Here is an 18,119-nt window from a genome sequence, read left to right on the forward strand (position 1 = left end):
AAAGTGAAATCTGGTTTTCTGTTGCAGAGTGCGACGTTAGTTTTTGTTAAATATTTCTTTGTGGGGAGAGGAAGGGGAAGGAGAAGGAGAGGAAGGCATAAAGATTGAATAGTCAATATGCTTAAAACAATTGCAAGTGGAAGAGAGCTCTTAGTAAATTTTTCTATCGAAACTCTTCAGTGAAGTTAAACACACAAGGAAACCCTTACTGTGTTAGACTTTCACATCAGTGTTAAGAGAAAGCTGTCTGAGTCCTTGCTGCTCACAGACAGCACTGAGAAGCTCAGATCTGTTCCTCACAGTAAGTTCCAAGGATCAGGTGTTCCTTAGCTCAGTGATGACAGCTCTGAGGCCTGCCCGAAGCAGTGTTTCTGCTGAAACCAGAAAGCCAGTGCTTTCGTGAGCCATCATAAGAAGGAAGGGTATCTGTTTTGCATGTGCTTCCAATCGGTGGACTGCTCAGATCAGAGTAGCTTGCCCTGTGGCTCTTCCTTGGTTTCCTGGAAGCTGTACTGAATTATCGATGTGCCATTTCCCTGTGTCACTTGCGATTCCTGTTGAAGATGCATGCAGTCATCTTCATTTTGGGCCACTCAAGTGAAGAATTTCACTTCCCTTCCTGTGTGGCATCGCTTCAGTACACATTTTATTGATGGTCACTTGTAGCTTTCAAAATAGTATTCACTCTTTCATGTAACTTCTGCCTTATTATTAAGAAGGTTCTTCTGTTGTTCAGTATACTACTTACCAGTTAATCCCATAATGAAGCATGGTATCAGGAAAAAGCTACGCCTTGGCTGGGGAGAAAATAATAGGAAAAGAAAACAGCCTTACAGCAGTGGTCAGAGAAGATGCTTATTTTCATCATTTATAAAGGAACTCAGCCGGCTGACAGTACTGAGGATAAGGAGGCTGTCTCACATGACTTTTGACTTTTGTTCTTTACAAAATTAGTTCAAGTTTGTTGTTGTTTCTCCATCATTATTCATCACATGGCATTGAGCTCTTCTGTGGGCTTCAGTCACCATTACCTGTGTGCTGAATTCATCAGACAGACAACTTGGATGTCTCTTCTCGTTTCTCTCCTAACCATGTTACCAGATAACATTCCATCATTGGGGCATTTAATGCACCTGCAAAATAAAACTGATAGTGGCACTTGTGAAAGCTCTTCTTTACACTGTAAGCAATGTAGAATCTTCCTCTGAACAAAGCAGATAACAGATTATCTGATACATCTTGAGCAAGGTCTTTATTTCACATGAGGAAAAAGTCCTGCCACAGAAAAAGCAGTTGTTGGCATTGTGGTCATTCCCCTAATAAATCAAAGGGGATAAGAAATGTGCATGCTCTTTTTATACACAGTTGAACTTGCTCCAAGACCTGCCTGTTCATAGAGGTAGATGGAGGTGCTCATCCGAACTTGGGGAATATCTGCTTCTATACTAGAGGCAATCACCTGAATGCATCCATCAAAAATGGAAAGAAGCAACGTAAGATGGTGCAACATTGGTGAGAATCTTGAGCTTCACACCTACTCCCTTGTATCTTTTTTGGAAGGCTAGAGAGGTTTTCTGGTTATCAGTGGTCTTTGAAGGGAAGTCTACTGCCCACTGTGATGCCAGCGCTTCACCTGGCCCATGCTGCTTTTGTGGGGATGCTATCTGTTACCCTTTGGATGCTCTGGAGAGTTATGTGGGTGAGGTAGAGAGTAAGATGTGGATTTAAGATGTGGGTTTGCCCCCTCTTTGAGGAGTGCTTTACTACGTCATTCAAATCATTAACTGTATTCAGCCAAAGGTAACATTCATTGTGGCTAATACTGTGGAAGAACAAAAGATGATAATCATGCAGTCTGCTTATTCAGATGTAATCAGGCAGGTCTGCCCTTGATGTAGTCATTATTCATTTGGCAGTATGTCTGCAATTGTGGCACTTTTACATTTCCCCACCACCACCCCAAGTGATGAAGGACCATTTGGTTTCCCATTCAGTCAAAGAAAGGATTTCCAGCTGGGACCCTGCGTTCACCCCCTGATGAATAAACCTTTGGAGCTGTTGGAAACTGCTTCTCTACTACATTTTTATGACAGTGACTCCTATGATGGATACGGTGTTAGTGGAAAGGGGAAAGTGCTTATGTTTGCTCCTTCATGCATTATATGTTTTGGGGCTAAGATTGCTCTTGAGCTCCATACTATGCTTAAAGCTGTGGTTGGATGGTATTTGTGTCAGGAAGTTAACCTATATTCCTTGGTACTCAGTCGCAGCTTGCACACCTTGTATGTCAGCTGTTTCTGTCGGTTTGTCATCTGGGTAGGGCGTCCAAGGTGACTTGAGAACTTTGCCTCTGTGACAGGGAGATGAGGATTTGACTGTTTTCATCTGAGAGAGTCAGCTACATTTAGAGTTGTTAGGCAATAGCAAAGAGCCTTCCTTCCCACAAGAGCTGTGGCCCGTCTTACCAGAGCTCAAGCAGTAACTCGCTCTGGGACGCTGCTGCTTGAGGGACCCATAAAGCTGTTGCTTGGCCTCTGCGCAGCCCCTCTGCGTGATTCACTGTGGCCGGTGCCTCCAGCCAGCTTTTGAACTGTCCTTCGTTCGTAACTTGGCCGGAGGCCCTGGGACTCTTCTCCCGTTGCTGCTATTGGGGATAGAGCTGCTCAGCATGTGAATTGACATGTAGGCCACCGCTTCAGGGGTGTGCATGGTGGGGGAGGGTGGTCCTTAACTGTAACTCTTCCTTAATGTCTGATGTTTGTGTCTGCTCACAACCTGTTCCCCTCTTCTGTCCCCTGGGCTCCCGGGGGGGTTGCCAGGAATTCTGTGGGCTGGGAGAATGCAGTGTAAGGGCAGGCTCTGCCTGTAGCGCAGCGCAAACATCTGTGATGGGATCCAAGGAACTTGCACAATGATGCTACAAAGACAAAAATACATCCCCCACTCCCAAACTTTGGTGCCTGATGGTTGTGTTATAAACATGCATGTACTGTGTGCAGGTAGACACTTCTCAACAAAGAATTGTAGGTACGCAACCTTTCAGCGCTTAGTGTTTGAAATACTTGAGCAGAAAATCAAATGAAACCTCAACATGAGCTATAGCAAACCATTTTTTTAAAGCTCAGAAGAATGCACAATAGACAAACCAGACAACTGCGGAAGGGGAGGACTGACGCACTTTACAAAAGGTGAAAATCTGCCTGTGAGATAAATAGGAGAAAATAAATATCCACAATCTTGGAGACTGCAATTTCAAAAAAGACCAAAGTGAACATAAATGTGAGGTGGAGCAGTGTGAGTGTATTGGATTTTAATATGAAGCAAGGAAGTTGTGCGAGATGAAAAGGGGAGGTAGGGAATAACACTTTCAGATAATATTTTAGGGACAAACATGGTTCATGACTCCCTGTGATTGTATAGCAATTGAAGTTCTTTAATTCTGTCATCGCTTCCGAATCAGAAGTTGCCAAGTGAGGATTATAATTAGTATCTATAAAAGCAAAGTTACCATATCAGCGTATCAGTTTTCTGACATTGGCTAGTTGGATTGCTTTCATTAAAAGCTACTTTGCTGCCACATGTTCAACAGAGAGATGTAGCAAACATACACTTTGCATGTTTAAATTTGAGGTTCTCTGGGTTACCCATAGATTTGGGCTAACATCCAGAAAGAGTTAACCTTTTGAGAGACGGTAGGATTTTATCACAGAGGACGTGCTGAGAAAGTACTGTTCCGATTTATGTTGCTAATTTGTGGGCCCGATTGTACAGCAGTCAGTTGGTCTTGTACTGCTGTTAAGAAACTTTATGCTGTAGTTTCCAAGAGAACCTACAGTCCTTGATATGTAAGGAAGAGAGAAAACCGAAAACAGGGAAGGAGAAGAAAGCCAAGTCTTAAAGCTTGTGACCCTTCATTTGATACAGAAGTAAACAGAACTCCAGGGAAAAGTAGAAGTGGAACATTACTACAAATTCACCTTGATATTTATGATGGCGTCATCCTTGCCGCACAGCATAGGAATGCCAGGAATACTGTCCTATGTTCAACTCTGAAAAGCTCAACCTACCTTGTCATCTGTTTAGAGAAGTTAATCGATGAGTGTTGGGGAAAAAGTTTAGGTTAGAAGCTGGGAACGTGATATGAGTAGGATACTCTTATTTAAACAAATCAAAATACTGCCAATCACTTTTGAGTTAGTGTTGCTGCTTATTTGGGAAATTTTCAATACCCTTAAAGTGGAAGGTACAAAAAGAAAATGTTATACGAGTAAAGGCAAATGGCGGCCAGTGTTGACTTTATCTCCTCAAATCCAGAGTTCAAAAACCCTTATGTTGAAATTGAAGATGTTCTGCAGATGAAACAACTCCAAGTAATTCTGGTTGATTCTTTCTTCTTTTTTGATATTATGCTGAAGAAACAGGCTAAAGACCAGGTACACAATACAGGGCAAGGTGCTTTGTTTGAAGTGAATATACTTCGGTATTAAAGCATTTTGTGTTTTCTTTTCTAGCCTCTCGTAGTGCCTCATAGAATTCATTCAACAAGTAGAAATGTGAGAGAAGAAAAAACACGCTCTGAAATAAACTGTAAGCACGTGTATATTAAATATTCTCAGTTTAGTTACTGATGTTCGCCTGTAACTTCCACTGGGATTGCTGGGTATCTGGCATATAGAGAGACATTTTTATTGATATACAGCAAAATAAAAACATATGCAGTTTCATCTACAAAAATAGGCTCCAGATGACTTTGCAGAATAAATATTAATGTAAAATACTTGAATGTAGTCTTTTGTGTCTGCACTCCAACAAATCTCAGCATTGCTTCATCTTAATTGAGGAAGGTATAACCCCTGAGCTCTTCTGAGAGCTGATCAGTGCAGCTTCACTCCAGCACAGGTATTCAGAGTGATGCCAGATTCTGCTGAATAGCACACTGTTACAGTGCTGCTTATTACGTATTACTCTATCTAGGTGTCTGAACATGAAAAGTATTGCAATTAAATCTTGGACTGTTCAGTCCAAAAAAACCAAAGATTCCTGTAGAGTGGAAATGAAAATCTGTGCCATTTTATAGTTGTTGCAGGGGAAGCTTTTTCATCCTTCATTAATTTAGCATCTCTTTGTCATTTTTACTCTCAAACTGAAACAAGTCACACTGAGATCAGGAGAGGAGGTGGCTGGTTTCTGGCTGTTAAAACCAGACTCCATCCCCTAAAATGCAGTTATTCCTTTGCTTGAATTAAACCAGAGTAATACTTGAAGCCTTTTGCTTAAGCTGAGATTGAGAGGAGGAGTATTAAGAGCATCTGCTAAAGAGCTGTTCTACAAGATGCGATTAGCTCTCTCCAAACTTCATTCAGAGATCGTTAGTGCTAGTGAGTCTCCCAGAAGAACAGATCCATGAGTGAATTCACACAGTGGGTGTGTTTTTCTATAAACTACAGCTGTAATACTCCATTAAAGAGGGCACTCCCCTGTCCTATTCTCTAAATCCTTTTCCTGCTCCATCTAAAGAGAAGCTGGGGCAAATGATGACGGTGCCGTCTTTGTGATAGATGATGAACAATTTCTGTGCCCATTGCTTTCTAGTGGGCACAAGTTGTGCACATATCAAAAGTTTTCTTCAGTGGGGATAAGATACGCTTGTTCAACTGAATTACTTCTTTTATTAACCTTTGGAGCTTAATTCTTTCTTATCTCAGTCCAACTTAAATTCCTGTTTTTCTTTTTTTCCTCTCCAGTTGGTCAAGTAAAATTTGATCCACCCTTGCGGAAGGAGACAGAGCCACATCATGAATTTGTGAGTAACAAGTAGCATGGGTTATGCTTTACATATTAATCCCTGCAAATATTCATGCAGGAGGGGAAATCTAAGATGTGTGGCATACTTCCTTAGCACCACTAAATTTATTAGCAATTTCTCTAGTAAGTGGTAACATATTAGTCCTAAATCTTCCGGTGCCACTACACCGTATGTAGCAAGACCCCTTATTTGTGGCTTCTGTCGGGTGTGACGTCTGTGGTAAGCAACAACTTTGTCTTGTGGGTTTCCTCTATCCTTTATACCTCATTGCCAAGTATATCATTCCCCTTAGTTATAGAATTATTTGTTTACTTATAGAATTACTGTGCTTACTCAAGTTTTGCTCTCCCTCATGCTCTCATTGACAGTGATTGATATCAGAAATAATCATAAAATTGAGAGCCTTGTAAGAGCTATGATGCCCTAAAGAAATGGATTTTTGTGAGATTATTACTTTCCCACACAAATAAATTTTCTGTGGCCCCACTTTGAGTCATTACATCATGCCTGAGCCGTACTGAGCCTGGCAGTTGGCACTTTCTGTAAAGGTGTATTGCCACTGTTTCGTTGTTTTTCTTCCCACTGGCCTGTCAGTACAAGGGGAATGAGAGCACAAGCAGTGGGGGAAAAGGTGTCTGCGCTGTCTCATACTCACTGTTGCTGTAACTTCCCTTCCATGGCCGCTGTTGCTTTCCACATTTGTGCACTTGGGCAGTTCCTTCTCGTTCCTGATGAAAGACACTCCTTTGCTTCCTTACTGCAGGCGCCCACGTTCTGCTCCTCTAAGGCAGGTGTTAAGGTGAAAAGGCTGGCTTATTGCCAGGCGGGAGGGACACCAGCTCTGCTCCTCGAGTTGGTTTTGGGAAAGGCATGTACCTAGGAATGGAATTTCTCTTCTGTAGTCTACAAACCCCACGTGCGTGGGATTTTTGGCACAGATTTCCTTGAGACTCTGTAGCGTACTAAGGTCTCCTTCACAGTGCCCTGTCCTTCAGTAGTCTGCCAAGCGGCTCTGGGTGGATGAGGTTGTACGTAATCTCACTCTTCCTCAGCAACTGGCTGGACAGGTAGTCTGCAGTTTCTGGTGTCTGCTCAAGATGGGAAAACAGCTTACCTAATCACGCACAGGATTTACTCAGTATTATTTCAGATACGCTATATAGGCCTTGACTTAACTATTTAATAGCATTGTTTAGGGGTCTTGATTATAATATGTTCGTTGAACATGATAGTAAAAGGTGAGTGTTTCTACCATCAACTTGCCTGTTACCTCAAAATGATTTTTTTTTTTTTTTTTTTTTTTTTTTTTTTTTTTTGGAGTGATTTCAAGTTATCAGGACTCTGCTTCCCTACTGCATTGTTTGGATTTTAAAGAAAATGTTTGGTAACACCAGATAGTTCAAAATTATGCTTTTGCTCTTCTAGAATTTCATGTTAGGTATAAAATCATAATTACAAAAAGATCTTAATGGAGAAGCCGAAGTTTTAAAAACACTTTTCCAGTTAGTTCTCCTGGGGTTCACTTTTATTTTATCCATCACTGACTGAACACTTACCGAGCTGGACAACCTCGTGGGACAGAGAGGCGTTTTTATTGCAGCCTTTCAACCTTTGTTGCTAAGCTGAGAGGAGAGGTTTTCCTGCAAGGGTTAAAATACAACTTTTGAAAGCACTTCTTTGGCAGGTGCCCTTGGAGAAGGGTTGAGCTTTTCCCCACATTGTGTATTGACAGTCGGGACCTTTGCGCTTTGGAATCTCTGAAGCTCTTGCTGCTGCGAGAGAGGACTCAAGCTATTCAGATTAATTTTGCAGAAAAGGAAATCTTTCTTGTATTGTGTATTCCTCTCAGAGTTTACATCTTTCCAACCTGTCCAAAGAACTTGCCTTATCTCCCTGTCCATAAGAAAGATCTATAACCGCATGTTTGGATCTTTCTGAAGAGGGAAATTAACTGCCTGTGTAAGAATGAAGCATGCAGACCTGATTTGGCCTTTCAAGATAAAAATTCCCTCATTTTAGGACACTTTGTATACTTTTAATCTTTAAAGGATTAATATATTATTTCTGATGACTTGACAGGAGTTTTTGTGTAGTACTAGTATAATTATTTGAGTTTGTTTTCAGTGTAAGCATGAATGGAAAAGTGCCTTTTTATGAAAGAAACATCAGTTTGACTGTCACAGCATTACTGTGACGTACATAAAAATGCTACTGCAAGCAAGATAGATAGTACCAATAAGCAAAGGTAACTGCTTACCTCAAATACCTGTATCTACATTAGCTGTTTTTGTAATATACTGCTAGCTGTAGATGGTGAATTAGAAGAGTTGTGTTGATTCTTAAAACTGCTGTCAGCCAAGAGGGAAGAATAATTATGACTTTGTAAGTGAGAGTGTTGGATCCAGAGACCAGAGAAAAATCATGTTTTATTATTGGATCTGGAACTTACAGACAATTTAAATTGGCATGTTCAAATGCTTGCAAGAGAGCTATTCAGAGAAGGGATGTTCTAGCGAAGAGCCTCAGCAGAAAACAGACAAGACGTCTGTAATAATCTACACACTCTGGAAGAGAGAAATTATTTTAAATGGAAATGGGAGCAAGAAATGCCTGTCTCTTGCTCCACCAAAACAGTGCGGATCCCCTTTTATTAAAGCAGTTCTTCTGAGCCTTTTGCTTCTCTCTTACTAAGGCATGCTTAAACCTTATGCTAACTTACTTAAGGGTATGAGTGCACGAGCCAAAGGACTGGACCACCGCAGCGTAGTGAGTTATTGGGGGTGGCATCTCACTCGTTATCACAGGTCAGCTGATGAACAATAATTCATTATTTTGGTGTAATTCGATAGTGTTCGGCGATGTGACCATACCCTTAGCCATGTTTTGAAACATTTCCCCTCACCCCAGAACTGTTTTAACATGGTTTAAGTTTCAACTAACAACCCTCTTTTTTTTTTTTTAACCTCTTAGCAAGAAAATTTCCCTTTATGTATACTTGCCTTTCAGTCACAATGTAAATAACTTAAGTTTCTTGATCTCTGTCTAATGAACAGCCTGACAGTAGCGATTTTTTGGACAATTCAGAAGAAATATACTACACTGCAAGATCTAACCTGGTATTTTTCATCTTATGCCTTTCTTTGTCAATGTTGGGTTTGTCTTCATTTTCCCTCTTCAAAGCTTGTGTTTTGTCCTGTTGTTGTACCAGTGTTTTCATCTGTGTTAGAGCCGTTCAGTGCAAGGATTAGTCTATATGTGTATTTCTGTAATGTAGGAAAGAATTCTTAGTATGTTAGTATTGAAAATATTTAGCTCACATTCATATCTAGTTGAATCATTTTTATTGAGGGGGCTCGTTCTAATTTATTTAACTGTCTTACAAGTGCATAGTTTCTTAACTTTTGGGAGGGTGGATTAGAAATAGAAAAGACATTCTCTTGTATTTTTGTTCGGTAGTTCCGTTAATTAGTCCCATGAAAGGTGTTTTAAAATTATATAAATTCAAATCTCGGCATTGTCCCAACAATTACATTACAGAATGAATGTAAACTTAGTACAGATGGCAGAAAGAATATTCAAAAAGCTGGGGTCGTAAGTGCTTTCAATGGTGTTTGGCATTGTTTTTACTCTGATATGTTTTCTAAACTTTCTCTTACTGCACTTCTAAAAAAAACTCAGTTGTTAGCATTGCGGTGTAAAAATTACTGTGGAAAATGAGCTTTCTTTTTTTCTTTGCTCTTTGGGTGCAATGTAGCTAGAAAAGTGATGCTTTTAAATATTCGATGTCTTCATATACTGTGGAAAACAAAACACTGAGCAACATCCCATACTGGATGAACTGCATTGTTTTAATAATGTTCTTTGATTTGTGAGCTGTATAATTTAAGTCCACAGGGGAGAGGGGAGGGAATGAAAACCTGCACATTTGGGGATTTCTTGTTTTGTTTTTTTGTGTGTGGCTTTTTTTTTTCCCTCCCCTCCATCGGTTGGCTTGGTGTGACTTGAATCTGTCAATACCATAATTACCGAGAGCTTAGGTGGTGTCTCCTCGGTCTTGGAAGTAACTTCATGTAGGTCTGCTGGACAAACAAACGTTTCACAAGTTGTTTTGAGGTCAGTAGCTTAGGTTTCTGTATGTAGTGGGAACGGCTCCATCCCGTGCAATTGCTCTGCTTTGGATTCTGGTTTTTTTTCCTACTCCAGTTTCTGATGCTTTTTTGTTTTGTGTTTTTTCAGGTCGTTTTTGGCATTATTTCCTGTCCTGTTAGTCTAGTGTCTGTGGGTCTGAGATGAGTGAGGATGTGCCTAACTGGACCTTCCCTTTCCCATCTTTTTTGCCCCGTGCTGTTTACCGCTCTCTCAGTAATGACTATGATAAAGAAGGGAATTAATATTGTTGCAGTTATGAGGGCGCCTTTAAAGTAGGTGGACGGCACTTTCCTTGTGTTTCCCCGTGTTCCTCGCGACTCCCTGTGCTCACCGTGAATCGAGGAGGGAGCTCTGCTGGGGTGGTAGTGCTTCACTCATTTGGGAGGTTCTCCCAACAAGACAGAGCCACCAGGAGCTGCCAAAAGGATGGGGAAACTCAGTGCAGTTCTTGTTTGCAGGGAGGTTCAGACAAGATGCTACTGCTCTTTGATGTGCTGCAAATACAACTTTGCTTCATAACTAAACAAATCAACAGAGAATATTTTGCTCAAGGTGCAAGGCGCTTCACTTTTTCAGGATAAATTCTTTTTTTCTGCAACTAGTCAGCCCTGACCAACTTACCCGGTGCTTTCCGTAGTTTGAGGTTTTCTTGTACATAGTCCGTGCTGTTGTTTAGGGTTCCTCACGTTCTTGTTCTGGCTGTTGTGCTGTGTCTTGGCAGCTGCTTTCTGACCTTCTCCCTCTTTGCCTCTGAAGCAACAGAGGCCTGCTCCGTTCTAAAAACGATTCTGTCTTACCTGTGCGTTAGACTTGCTATAGCGTCAGCCTCAACCAAATGCTTTGCCCACGTTTTCGTTGCCCTTCTGTGTACTTAAAGAGCAGTTTGGGTGGGGACTCAGTGAATAGGAGAGCTGAGTGCTGTGTTTGCCATGCGTTCACTAAACTGTTTTAAATGAAAATCATCTTCTCGAAAAATACGTACCTTTGTTCTAGAACAGATCTCACGTTTTATGCTGTCGTTCCTGGCTGAAGTATCTGAAAGGCCAATGGCTAGCTAACTGGATGACTGTTCCTCTTGTGCTGGGACAACCACCCCGATGAAAGTCTTAGCACTCTACATGACCTGGCACAGTAGGACCAAATTTCTGTCAGTTAAAACATTTTTTTACTTTATTTAAGTACATCTTCAGAAATTGTCTCAGGTATATAATGTCTTGCGAGGAAGAGTGTATAACTCTTTTTCGGGTTATTTTTCAACCAGATCAGTTGCCCGTTGAGGTTCCCTGTGCAGCTTTGCAAACAGCTGGGTCTGCGTGGTTGAGAGAGGTGCATGGGGTAGAGCAGAGGAGCAAGGGCTGTTTCACCCAGCGTCTGCAGAGTTTTTGCCGCATGTGTAGCTGCGTCCCATCTCTGAGGCACCTTGTCGTACGTATGGGAGATGCAGTCTGTCAAGGGGAATCCGTAGGAGAATTTGGCTGCTGGTCCCAGAAGCCCCATTTCTGAGAAACGGAGCCTCCCATCGAGCCGATTCTAAACAAAAGGGCATGTTGAGCAAACAGAAATACTCTAATTCGGGTTGCACTGACCCACAATGAAATACTGCGGCAAAAAATATCTTCCCCCCCCCCCAACCCCCAAGTTTGTGTGCTTGTCATCGTTAGCTGAAAAAATATTCCAGTTCATATGCAGTAGACTTTGCCACATACTTTGTTAAATTGTAAATAGCATCATGGCATCATAAAAAAAATCAGGTGGGAAGGGACCTCTGGAGATCTCTGCTCTTGGTAATAGTCTAGGCTAGTGAGGACAGGTGAAGACAGCAATTACTTTCTCCCCTTAGCCTTTTCTTCTCCAGGCTACAAAATCTCCCTCCCCTTTTCCTATTAGGTCACTTTTTTCCAGCCCCCTAACCATCTTAGTGGCATTCTGCTGGATTCCCTCCAGTCTATCAATGTCCCTCTTGTCCTGGGAAGCCTGAGACTGGGTGCAGCATCCATAGGTGGTCTCACAAGTGCCAAATGCAGGGGGATAATCCCTTCCCTTGACCTGCTGGCTGCACTTTGCTAACGCAGTGCAGTATGTGGTTGGCCACCTGTGCCATGAGTGCCCACTGCTGACTCGTAGTTAACTCCTTGTCTCCAAAAGCTCCTTCTCTCAACCTCAAAATCCTCTTCCTCAGAGTTGCCCCCCAGCCAGTTAGTCCTCTGCTTCTTCTTGTGCCTACAGCTGTTGTCCCAGGTGCAGGACTTTGCACTTGGCTGTGTTGAACCTCATGAGGTTTTGTTGCCCCCTCCTCCAGCTTGTTCAGTGTCCTCTGAATAGCAGCCCTGCCTTTTTTTTTGCAGATTTGTGTAATATGTGCCTTTTAGCAGTTTTCAGAGACCTCCCCCATTCACCACGACCTCTCAAAGATGATAGAGAGTGGTGCTGCAACAAGGCCAGCCAGCTTTCTCAGCACCTTGGTGCTAGTCTCCACCATAGTGACTGATTGGTAACACTATAGCCAGTTGCGTGGGGGGTATTACTTGGTTTTGGTTTTGTTTTTGCAACGGAGAAAAAATTAAATGTTCCTGCATTGGACTTAATTCAGCCTGGATTATTCAACACAGTGAAAAGTATTGAATTCTACCTTTTTAGGAAGTGGGGGCAGAGGAGTTGAGCAGAACTTGAATTCGATATGTCAGCTCCCAGCCTAAGATTGTTTTCAGTTGTTCTATGGATTTAGCATTTAGTTTGGACTTTTTTAGCAAATAATTCAATAAGAGGTTTACAGTTACCACTCGATCTGCACTATTTGCCAAATGCACTTATACACTTGGTCCTGTTTGAATGCTTTGGTCACGTCTATTTTTGTGCCTCATAAACATCTTCTGGATTTAATCATTTGCCGTGAGGTCTTTGGCAACAGTTAGTTTTAAGAACTCAGTATTTCAGAGTAGCTATAACTTGTTAATTGATTATTTGTGGCAGAGAAATGAAAGTACTGCTAGGAAAATGTTAAATAAGGAGGAGTGACTGACACAGATGATGAACAAGTTTGCCTGGAGGACTTTTTGTTTGTTTATTCAGGTCATTAGGGTGTGGGGTTTTTTGCTATTTCTTTTCCTTCCCTGTAAATTTTGGGTGTTTTCCTGCCTTGGCCAAAGTAAGTGGGGAAAATGAGATTTCTAGTTTTGTTGTTGGGAAATAGTTTTAAAAATGCTGTGTAGCAAGGCCTTACAGTAAGTAGTTAGAAAGTGATGTTCCTGTCCATTATATGGCTATGAAGTAATACAGTTTGTGCCAAGTGGACGTTCATAAACAGAATGCGGACAGAATTGTACCACTGTACAAACAAGGGAAGAAGGGGAGCTGTAGCTACACAGCAGTAACGTGCATGATTCCTCCCTGGTGATTGACTGAAGATTTATTTGGTCACGTTAATAAAATAGGATTTCCTATTTTGGATGTGTTAAACTATTGGCACTATCCAGAGAAATTAAAGAATGCAATTTGTTATGAAATAAGGACAGTAGAAGTACAGCATATGTATTAAGTAATTTTAGGCTCTTGTTCAAATAAGCATCCTTCTGTATGGAGGAGTGTGGTAGGAATTGCTTACTCATTCGTTCTGCTGAGAGAGAGATGTGTCTGTACCTTTTTATTTGATATGTGTTAATAATCCAAAGGGATTTGTAGTCTTTAAAATTCAGAATTACTTCCTTCCCCAGCAGTTGATGGGGCTAAAGTCTTAATTTTGTCACTCCAAATCTTGTTTAGTGCTGGATTAAAATTTGAGGAATAGCACATGTAGGAAGTAACTGTGAATTAGTGGTTCACTGTATACATTCAGATTTGTTTTTTGAAGGCTTGTGAACACACAGAAATGGATTTCCAGTACAACTAAGCCCTAGGCAATAAATCCCTTAATCAGGAAAGTAAGACTATCAAAGTTAAAGTAACAACCAGTTCTTTGTGAAATATTGCAGAAAACGATCATAACTTTTTGGAAATTAAAATGCTGAAGGTATCGTAGATTGAATCAGTCTCAGGGAATTGGTTTGATAGCATGGCCATATCCCCAAATTTGTCCTCACTTTGAGAAATCTCCATATTTCTTCAGTCATTGATTAATTTGATGCACGTCTCGATTTCTCGGAAAGGTGTGCATGGCCTTTCTGCAAGGGTACTTCATAGAAGAATATCTAGAATGATGAGAAGAATCAGTAATTATTCCCTGTATTACCATTTTTTTGTAAAGTGATTGCTGTCAGCAAAGAGCATGGTAACTTGTACATAGCATTAGTGGCGCAGGAGGAGGTCGTTGGTAATTTGAGCTAGACTGCAGAGCAATTTGGGACTGCATCTTTGATTTAATATCAAGCTTATTGATGCCCTTCTCATTGCTACCTGTCACAGATCTCAGGGTTCTTTTGGAAGACATCCGTCCAGTCACTCAGATTTAGCATTGCCTGATCTAAAAAGAATTTCAGTCAACTAATGCTAATTGACACTGCGCATACATTAAATGAAAGTATTCATGGAGATTAATACTGTTGGGATACTTTAAGGATACAAGAGAGATAGTAGCTTTTATTAAACAGATGGTTGTATCATTTAATAATTAATGCTAATCTGTTCCCCTGAGGGAATCCATACCTGATAAGACTTTAGTTTTGTTGAAACACATTTATGTTTGACTTTAAAAAAAGAAAAATCTAATTATACTGGTTGTTCTGATAAAGTATAACAGCTCTCTGGAGGCTTTGTGGAATGCATGGAGTCCTTCCCTCTGTTTGTATATCAAATATGTAGCTTGAAGGTTTATAAAATTATAATTTCTGGATGTATTTGGAATTGAGGGTACAAGAAAAAATATGTTGCACTTTGGAAAGGCTCTCTTGCTGTCAGCATTTATCTGTCAAGAGTGCAAAAACTGCATTTCCCTAGCAACAAATTACATCCACACTGGGGATGAAAGCAGGAGCGTTTAAGAGGCTTGCAAGAGCGCTAACAAGCAAGTTAAGGGCAGGAAGAGAAAAATATACGTATGCTATTATAGTCGTAGTCTAATGGATGCTAGTAGACAGCACAATAGTAAACTGAATAAATGCGAAGGTTTTGTCCTTTTAAAGCATCTAAATATAAGTAACTCTGGCAGATGTCATTTTACATAAAGAGAATGCCTGTAAGTCTTGTAAGGTCTGGTGACAGGTGAAGGCTTTCTAAGTTTTATGGAGGTTTGCTTATTTTCTCTTGTTAATATTCCTGTCATTGCTGCACAGTATATACAGTCACGCATTGTGCATTGTGTAAATTAAAATGGACAGACGTTTTGGCTGTGCGCAGCGCAAGAATTATCCCCCTTGTGTTTAATCTGATTTTGGAACTTGCAGGCAAAACTTTTGTCATTTCAGGTGAAAATCTCAGATTTCACTGTAGCAGTCTAGGTTGTTTTTTTCCAACAGCCTTGCAGTCCCTAGTCCTTACACACGGACTCACACAACCTGTTTAACCTCTTCGTTTGGATGTCTAGTGACATCTTATGTTTCCAGTCATGTTATTTTCTAGTCTAAAGCCTGAATGACAAAAATATGGTGCTCATGTCTGACTTTAGTGGAAGTTTCTGAGATTGTTTAGAAGTAATATAAGTATTCACAGTAAAGAAAGTTAAATCTGTGTAGCCTTGTGTTGAACAGGAGAACATGAACTGATGGTGAGGAGCAGCAAAAAGCAATTGGCTGGAGAAGGTGACAGATGATGGGAGTAATGAAGAGACTGAAAATGAGGAGAGCTCAGGACAGCTTTTCTTGAGGGAAGGAGACTCCCACAGTATCTCACATGTCTTGCGAAAATATGAGAGGTCACTGAAGCAATCAAATGCTACTGAGATGTGGTAGAAACACCCACATGGGAACTCTTGCCTTGACAGAGCAGAGTTGAGGATTCAGGAAACAAAAGCTGGAACTGCTTGTTGAGTAGAAAACAGTATTATACAGCTTTCTAGTAAAGTGATTGCCCTTCAACTGAAAGCTGAGGTGGCTTGTGTTGGACCACAGGCAAGTCTAGCATGAGACTTTCCCCTGATGTTTACAAATGCCCTTTGGGAGATCAAACCTCTGAACTGGCACCGTCGTCTAATCCAAGCTTATTGCTCTCTTAGCATTGGGTATCTGGGTGTCTTTTCTGGGAAGGATGGCCTGTTTTTGATTCAGGCTGCAGCTAAAAGAAGCCTGTTCTACAGATGTTAAGGGACCTTTGCAATGTTACCTGGAAAGCAACAGTGATTAATGACTAACTTCTCGTGGTGGGTACAGCCAGTAGCTTGGGAGAAAGTTTATGCACTGCTTTCTCCCATCATGATGCAGCTGAAGAAACAAATACTCTGTAACTGTAGTAATATCTTCCTGGCAGATGCTAATCTGATGGTGCTTCAGGACAGCCTCTCTATATTGCCATTAATGAATTAAATTTATATGCCATACAGCATCTTTTGAATAGTAGCGTCTTAAGCCTTTTGCCACTTTTTTGCAAGCAGCCTGTTCACCATGGTTGCTTGAGCAGGTGACTTTGCTGCCTGTTCTATTAATACTGTATTTCTCAGTTCAATACAAAAAGCTATGTTGAAGTAGCCATACGCAGTTATCCTTAAAATATATATCAGAAGAAACAGAGTTAAAAACACAGGGTGTCCTCTGTACTTAGTTCTGTAACATCCTCACGTGCTAAAGGCATTTCAGGCTCCCTGCTGGAAGAAGTCCCCATTTGCGATGAATACTTTCGATGTGCCAGCGAGGGAGGGCTGGGTTCTGTAAAAAATAGTGTGATAAATATGATGGGGTTTGCGACATCCCAAAGTCCTTTTTTGTTTTCAGGAGTGTGGAGTTTTTGTTTGTTTTATTTTTTTGAGCAAATGATCTGTGTGCCCAAGGAAGGGACTAATGTTGGTATTTCAAGAGGAATTAGGGGTGCAGCAAGCTGGGTGAGAGGAAATTTCTGGGTGCGATGAGCAGTGCTAGGGAGCAGGAGGGGCAGAGGAACGAGCTCGTTCTGTGGCTCAGGTGTGGCAGAGAAGATGGGGGACAGCACGACACAGAGTATGTTTGACGCTCACCTTAAAGATTTGTTCTCTTGTATTTGTAGGATCTGCAGCTAGAATATGGTCATGGTCCTCAGGGTGGCTACTTCTTGGGTGCAAATAAGTGAGTAAGCAATGGCATTTTCTGTCTTTAATTTAGTCACATCTATTTTAATGTAAAGTCACAAGTATGTGTTAAACACATTAGCTGAAACTGATGTGTTAAGCTTGTTTACATCAGTTGCAATTCCAAAATCACTGTTTATTTCTATTGTAATAGTAATGCTAATGATACAGAGTTACAGGACTCTTCAGTATGTGAGGCTGTGTTGCCGCAGTGCTGCTATGAGCTTTCTCTGCAGAAGAGCCGTTATCTCAATCTGCTTATTAACAAAATGTTTGTTATGGTAGGTCTCGCAGAGCGCAATCTTATCCCATCTAGGAACTACAAGTGCTGCTCCTTGAAATTGCTTTATGTACCCCTTGTTCGCGTTGTAGGACACTAGGAACATTCACTTGTAGGTTCTTCAAAAAAGTAAAATGTACCCGTCCCAGAGACGTCCTTCAACTTAATCTTCGTAGGTGTCATAGTTTTGATGTGTTAATCTTGTGAAATAGATTTTCATGTTGTTACTCCTCTCTACTCAACTTCCTAATTTAATTTCTAGCTAGGCACGTTGAAACTAGGGTGCCTAGCTTTGCATTGCTAAATTGCAAAAAAAATGGATAAAACCTAAGGCTACAACATAATATTTGTAGACATCTTATTTGGGGGAAATCTTGATCTTTCTGATCCCCATGTTACACTTGCTCTCCCTCCCCGCTTGGACCGCATCATCTTTATGCTGTGTTGAAATCTCTTTTTAGGCAAAGACACAAAAATGAAGTTAATGTTAGAAAAATTAACTGGGGAAGAAGGAATTTATTCCAGTCCTAATTCAATCCTCTTGTCAATCCGACCTTTTTTTTTTTTGATGATGGTAATTTTCCCGGATGTTGTGACTTTGTTTTAAATTGAATCGAGGTAAATCAGTCCTCGTTTTACAGTGCAAGGAACAAGGACCGCTTCACTTAAAAGCAACACATTAACAAATGCAGATTTAAGTG

The 18,119-nt window shown here is 40.9% G+C and overlaps 1 protein-coding gene across 5 annotated transcripts in view; it reads left to right on the top strand.

Annotated features, from left to right (window-relative positions):
• MAP4K3 (mitogen-activated protein kinase kinase kinase kinase 3) overlaps positions 1-18,119 on the top strand; it is an 81,073-nt gene that overhangs the window by 29,022 nt on the left and 33,932 nt on the right. For 4 of the 5 annotated variants that reach the window (XR_003260789.2, XR_010388673.1, XM_026110431.2 and 1 more), the window contains exons 13-16: positions 4,512-4,587; positions 5,745-5,803; positions 8,860-8,922; positions 17,078-17,136. Coding sequence is in view for 3 of the 5 variants with exons in the window: in XM_026110431.2 (XP_025966216.1) it covers positions 4,512-4,587; positions 5,745-5,803; positions 8,860-8,922; positions 17,078-17,136 (257 nt within the window). In the remaining 2 variants the exon portion in view is untranslated. The remainder of the gene's footprint in view (positions 1-4,511; positions 4,588-5,744; positions 5,804-8,859; positions 8,923-17,077; positions 17,137-18,119) is intronic. The other variant, XM_026110430.2, reaches the window with a different exon arrangement.

Source organism: Dromaius novaehollandiae, chromosome 3 (genome assembly GCF_036370855.1).
Source record: "Dromaius novaehollandiae isolate bDroNov1 chromosome 3, bDroNov1.hap1, whole genome shotgun sequence".
Taxonomy (NCBI): Eukaryota; Metazoa; Chordata; class Aves; order Casuariiformes; family Dromaiidae; genus Dromaius; species Dromaius novaehollandiae.